Raw genomic sequence first — 5,592 nt, forward strand, 5'->3', positions numbered from 1 at the left:
AAGCTGTTTTAAAGCAACATGAAGTATGAGAGTTCACTTTATATTACTCTGAAAAGTCCGTAATACTGAGGCTATAATATCTGTGTCATTAGTGTCTGTTTAACCTGTGCTGTGGAAACTCAGCACGCAACCCGATTTATTTGCAGTTATTCTGAAATACGCACGGCGGGGTGCTGCGCTCAGTTCCCAACTATTTCTTTTCACTAACACGACAAGGTCCGGAGAAATGATGCTGCTCTGCGCTGTCACTGAGGGAGGAGTTTAAGGTGTGCAGGAGGAGGTGGAGACTATATGGACTGCATGTTTACAAGTGATTCATGTATTTTAAAAAACAGCTTTTACTATAACCTGCATAAAACTAGACCCGTTTTGGATAATTAATTGCAAAAGTTATGCATTTTTGCTACCACCAAAAGTTTATTTTGTTCCCCTTTTTTGGAACATTGTGTTATAGCCTACAACAGGATTTTACCACAGAGTAATGCTGTGCAATACTACATATCAAGTAAATATAGGGTCAGTATAGCTTTTAAGTCATAAATGCAGATCATGTTGGGGTGAGCAGTGTGTTGTGATTTATGGGCTCAGTCATCCTCAAATTGAAAATTCTGAACACATTTTCAATCTGATACCAATATCATCACTGTACTGATATTTGGATGGATCTGCCCACCTCTATAGGAAGGGTTCAGAGGCCGATGTGCTCCTAATACCTGTCCCAAGACCAGATAGCTCAATGCAGGTGAGCTGAGTTCTATCAGGGAGGGTACAGGGACAGTTCCCGGTGGCCTTGGGATCATTTTTGCCAGCCATGGACTTCAGCTGTGCAGGAAAGCATTGACAGGGCTCTGACAATCCACACATGTGGTGTGACTGTGTTAGGCTCACATAAAGACTGTTTGCTGTTACCAATGCATTTGTAGTTGTAGGGGACTGTAACACTGTCATGAGAACTCCCTCTGTTCCATTTATCCACAGTGTTCCCGCAGAGACGGAGACCTGCTGATCTTTGAAGGATTATGAAGAATCTCCAAACAGTTTAATAGTAAAACGGCACCGAAAACAAGAAAATAAACAATTTAGATTAAAGATAGATCATAAAAGGACTTAAGGGGCTCATAAGATTATAAAGTTACCTGAGCTGCCGTGTGAAACACATGAAAATCCCACGCTGAGTGGTCTCTTAGCTCCTTACTCTGATTGGCTGCTATACTTTGATCCCATTAAACTCTCTGCTCTGAATTATTTCTTCTTTCAGACCGGAAAATCATCACAGCGGATAGTGGACAGACTGCCACTCTGCCGTGTCGAGGTCCAAACAGCGACATCATAGGTGTGGAGTGGAGCAGAGCTGACCTGAAGACACAATATGTCCTTTTGTACCGGGACGAGCAGCTCGATCCAGCAAACCAGCATCCGAATTTTAAGGACCGGGTGGATCTGCAGGACAGACAGATGACGGATGGAGACGTGTCTCTGATTCTGAAGGATGTGAAGACTGAGGACACAGGAACATATGAGTGTCGTTTGTTAGATGGGAAGTCCATCAGCAGCATCTACCTGAGAGTTGTTCCTCCAGGTGAGTGAGTAGAGTTGAGTGTGTGTGTGATCAGAGGTGAAGCTGCTTCCTGGTTGTTGATGTTTGTTTCTAAAGATGTTGTTGATGAGACTTTGTAGAAAGCAGCTGGTCTGAGTGATGTGATCAGAGTGCAGTAGATAATGTCTGACAGCAGTTTGAAGAGGAAATGGATTCTGTTCTGTTCTTCACTCATCACCTACCTGACAGCTGACACCTCACACCTGTTTCTCACCTGCAGGTCAGCCAGGAGGACAGAGTGGAGATGGAGTGAACGAGGATGGATTTGTTGGACTGAGAGCTGGTCTGCCTCTTCCTGTGATGTTCATCATTGCTGGTGTATTTTTAATTTACCGAAAACATAAAAAACGCAGGCGTCACGGTTTGTACTATCATGTGTGAACTGAAACTCTTTGTTGCACTACATGAAGCAGGAAAATGGGAGCGGTTTACAGTGGAGATGTGGCCATTACTTTTATTTATTTTTTGCACAGAAGGACAACAGAGCAATGCTAAACTGCAGTATACTGCTAACAGAACTTTGGCTCTTTGCAGCCATTTGCACAGACAGCATGCTAACACTAAGTTAGCCAATAACACAGAGTGTTGCTGAAGCTGGGTGTATGCTGACCCCAGCCCAGCAGCCAGAGTCTGAACTTGAACAGGTAACAAAGGCAGAGATGATCAGTCAGACTTGAAATTGGTGTTTCTACCTGTCCGTGTTTCTATAGTAGAGCAGCTGTGGTGATCACTTTGAAGTCATCTTTGCTTTGTGTTGAAACCTGAATAATAAAAGAAAGATCACATGTGTGTCCTCATTAGGACAGGGAGTTTTGTTGATGTGTGGGACTCGATGTAATGACACCAAAGCTGGTTATAAGACACAAACACAAGAATCAAACTGAGCTGTTAGAGTTCATGACAGAAACTGAGTAATTTGTCATCACATGAAGTCAGATTATATCAAGTAATTAATAGACATGGAACTATTTTTTTCTTCTCTCCATTAAGTGTTTTCTCTTAAAGGTGAAGCTAGTTTTCCTCTCTATGAATTATAATGTAAAATGTCCTGTTTTTACAGTTTTGTAAACAAATCTTTATATTTTATAAGCTAATGCTAACAAAAACTGTTTCATTTGTGAATGTGAAGATATCCTGTAAGTTGTCAGATTAATGTAGCTATTACAGTAAAATGACTCTTTGCACAGATAAAGCTTTACCTCCATGTGTGAGTGATCGAAGCAGATGCTGTATAGACATGTTTGGATTCACTGAAAGTCACAAGAACGTCTCGTGTGATGTGCACATTTAAAAACAGGGTCTAAACGGTAAAGATGATTTGGTAGACAGAGGATGGAGGGTGAGTGGATGGATTGATGGATATTTTTTTATACATCCAAATAAGAAAAAATGATTATAATTAAGGATTAAACTATATCACTGTACATTCATGCTACTGGAAGGATTCATTAAATAGGATAACATCAAGTGAAACGCTACATGTATAAAGGCTACCTTACACCACAAAGCCACGCTCTAAAAAGCTTTCACAGATTTAACACTGTCTGTGAAGCTGGAAATAAAGTTTCTATTTTTAGAGTATGTTTGGCACCATGTTGTGCAAGTACAGCAGGTGATGTTACTGGGTTGGTTGGCTAATAGACTTCTATTCATTTATGTTAGCTAACCAGTGACAGATCAGATTACTTGGTGTAAAGCGAGAAGCAGTAAAAGGGTGTCACTTTTGTGAACCACCAGTGTACCTGACTCAACCTGGCTCTCCTCCTCACTCTTAAAACAGGTGGATTTTCATGTTTCAGTTCAGCTAGCCGATGTTGAAGAATCACCTGCTGCTAAAGAGAGTGAAAGTGGGCAGTATATCCTTGGTTTCTTAGTATTAAATAACTCACTGTTGCAGACAGGGACAGTACAAAATCGTCCCCTTAGACTGATTTTTAGTTTTAGTTTCCATGTTTTCTGCTGAGTTATTGGTTCTGTCATTATTTAGCTAACATAAACTCAGGTATGTCTTATTAGTTGCAAGCAATCAGCCAACCCAGTGATGTCACGCTACTGACACAAGATGTTTTAAATCCAGCTCCACAGACAGTGTTACATCTCTGACAGTCCTTGAGTGCAGGGCTTCATGGTGTAAATTAACCTTTACACGTGTAATGTTTCATGTCCACTTTAAATACAATGCAGGGATTTAGTGTGACACATGGCATACGTCCAAGTGAACACATTTACGTTAATTACTTACATAAAAGTCTTCTTAACTTACAAAGTTTTTCTATCAGGCTCTAAAGATGTCGTTATGTAAACTTTAACAGATTGACAGGTGACAGGATATGATGTATGCTGCTGTAGTGAAACTGGAATGGGGTTTAAAACTTGTGATTTTAACACAGATAATTTATGCACTTTTTAATTTTATGATGTTTAAGACTTTGAAAAAGTATTTTCATGAAGTCAGAGCTCCTATCTTGAGAGCACAGGGTTAGCTTAATGTGATCAGAGGCTGAGGAGGGGGAGAAGCTCCACTTTATCTTTGTGGTAAAACATTTCACTGTGTTTAAAGACATGAATAAAAACTGTGTTAAATCAATGTTTGTGTGCTGACTGTGTTGTTTTCTGGTAGAAGGAAGTTTCAGGAGGAAAAGTTTTTAAAACTCAGAGAAGCTGTGCTGAGCTGTATGTTCCTTCCAGGCAGACGCAGATCAGTTAAGTAAAGACGGCTAATGCCCAGGAGTGCAGGGTGCTGTCCTCAGACATGCAGTTTTACTAACGCACAGACCTGATAAACCGAGAGAGTAAGGAGCGCTCTTCCAACAAAAGGTCAAAGGTCAGTAAATCTAACATAAAATCCAAAGCAAAGACTCGTATATAGAAATGGTTATTAGTGATCAGACGTAAGTCTGAATCTGATTTTGGGACATGTGACTGTGAAAGGGTTTTAAAAAACTGCTAATTAATAACCAGATAATACAGACCAAAGAGAATTGAGGGAAACATTTACAGGCTGGATTAGAAAAAAATCAAACAAAAATTAAACATCTTATTTGGTCTCTTATGACAGAAAAACGCTGAGCTCAGGCATTTAAAGAAGACATTAAGATTAGAGACATGTTGCCTCACACACTGACCACACATTGGTCTTTTTGTAGAAAGTATTTGTTATTAGTATCATGTAGTCCATCCCAAGCTTCTCATTGACTCTTGAAACAAAAGGCAGTAAAGAGGAGAGGAGAAAAGTGTGACCGCCTTTGCCGAGAGCCAAATGAGAAATATAAGATTTATATATACCTTTTCCATATGGGTGTGTCATCTGTCCATAACTCTGGTTTTCAGAGCTAGCCTAAAGCTGCTCTCAGAAACATGGAAAACACACAGTGACAAAGGCTTAACTCAGTGTGAACACACCCAGAAATGATTAACAGCATGATCAAGGAACAAAAAGTCGGAGCTTAAATTAGACTCACAGTTTTTTAAACATGCTTTATCTGTGTCTGTAGCTCAGACTGACATTTGAACCAGAAGAATGACACATTAGAACATTTACTCAGCTCGCCATCAGTCTTTGTTCAAACAGCAGGGACCAAACTAGGTGCAGAAACGCATTAATGAGGTGTGTCTGTAGGAAATGTAGATATTTATTTTACCTCTCCAAAAGCTGATTCTGTTCATCTGGACGTAGCGTTTTGTGGGAGAAACGTTTCATCACTCATCCAGGTGACTTCTTCAGTCTCAGCTGACTGCAGGTTTCCCCAAATCTTATAAACAGGACATTTACATAATGACTGAAACCAGCCCACTGAAGGAACAATGGGCTGGGAGGTCAGTTCCTTAATCTTAATTATGCAAATTCTCATGACCATTGATCAACAACCACTGACCAAAACCCACTGATCAATGTACCATTCACAGAGAGTTGGGGAATGGCTGTAAGATGGAGAAAGATGTACCCTTAGACCCCCTCCTCTATTCAGAGATGATCTTTCCCTTTTCATGTAAAT

At 40.2% G+C, this 5,592-nt stretch overlaps 1 protein-coding gene across 2 annotated transcripts in view; it reads left to right on the forward strand.

Annotated features, from left to right (window-relative positions):
* The window catches only part of LOC102292361 (programmed cell death 1 ligand 1), a 16,292-nt gene extending 11,452 nt beyond the window's left edge, over nt 1-4,840 (forward strand). Inside the window, exons 2-3 of one of the 2 annotated variants that reach the window (XM_005949513.3) lie at nt 1,259-1,579; nt 1,818-4,823. In XM_005949513.3, the coding sequence (XP_005949575.1) occupies nt 1,259-1,579; nt 1,818-1,978 (482 nt within the window). In that variant the 3' untranslated portion in view covers nt 1,979-4,823. Of the gene's footprint in view, nt 1-1,258; nt 1,580-1,817 lie in introns of both variants that reach the window. The other variant, XM_042215113.1, reaches the window with a different exon arrangement.
* The last annotated feature ends 752 nt before the right edge of the window (nt 4,841-5,592 follow it).

Source organism: Haplochromis burtoni, unplaced genomic scaffold (assembly GCF_018398535.1).
Source record: "Haplochromis burtoni strain Fernald_Lab_line unplaced genomic scaffold, NCSU_Asbu1 Contig_660, whole genome shotgun sequence".
Taxonomy (NCBI): Eukaryota; Metazoa; Chordata; class Actinopteri; order Cichliformes; family Cichlidae; genus Haplochromis; species Haplochromis burtoni.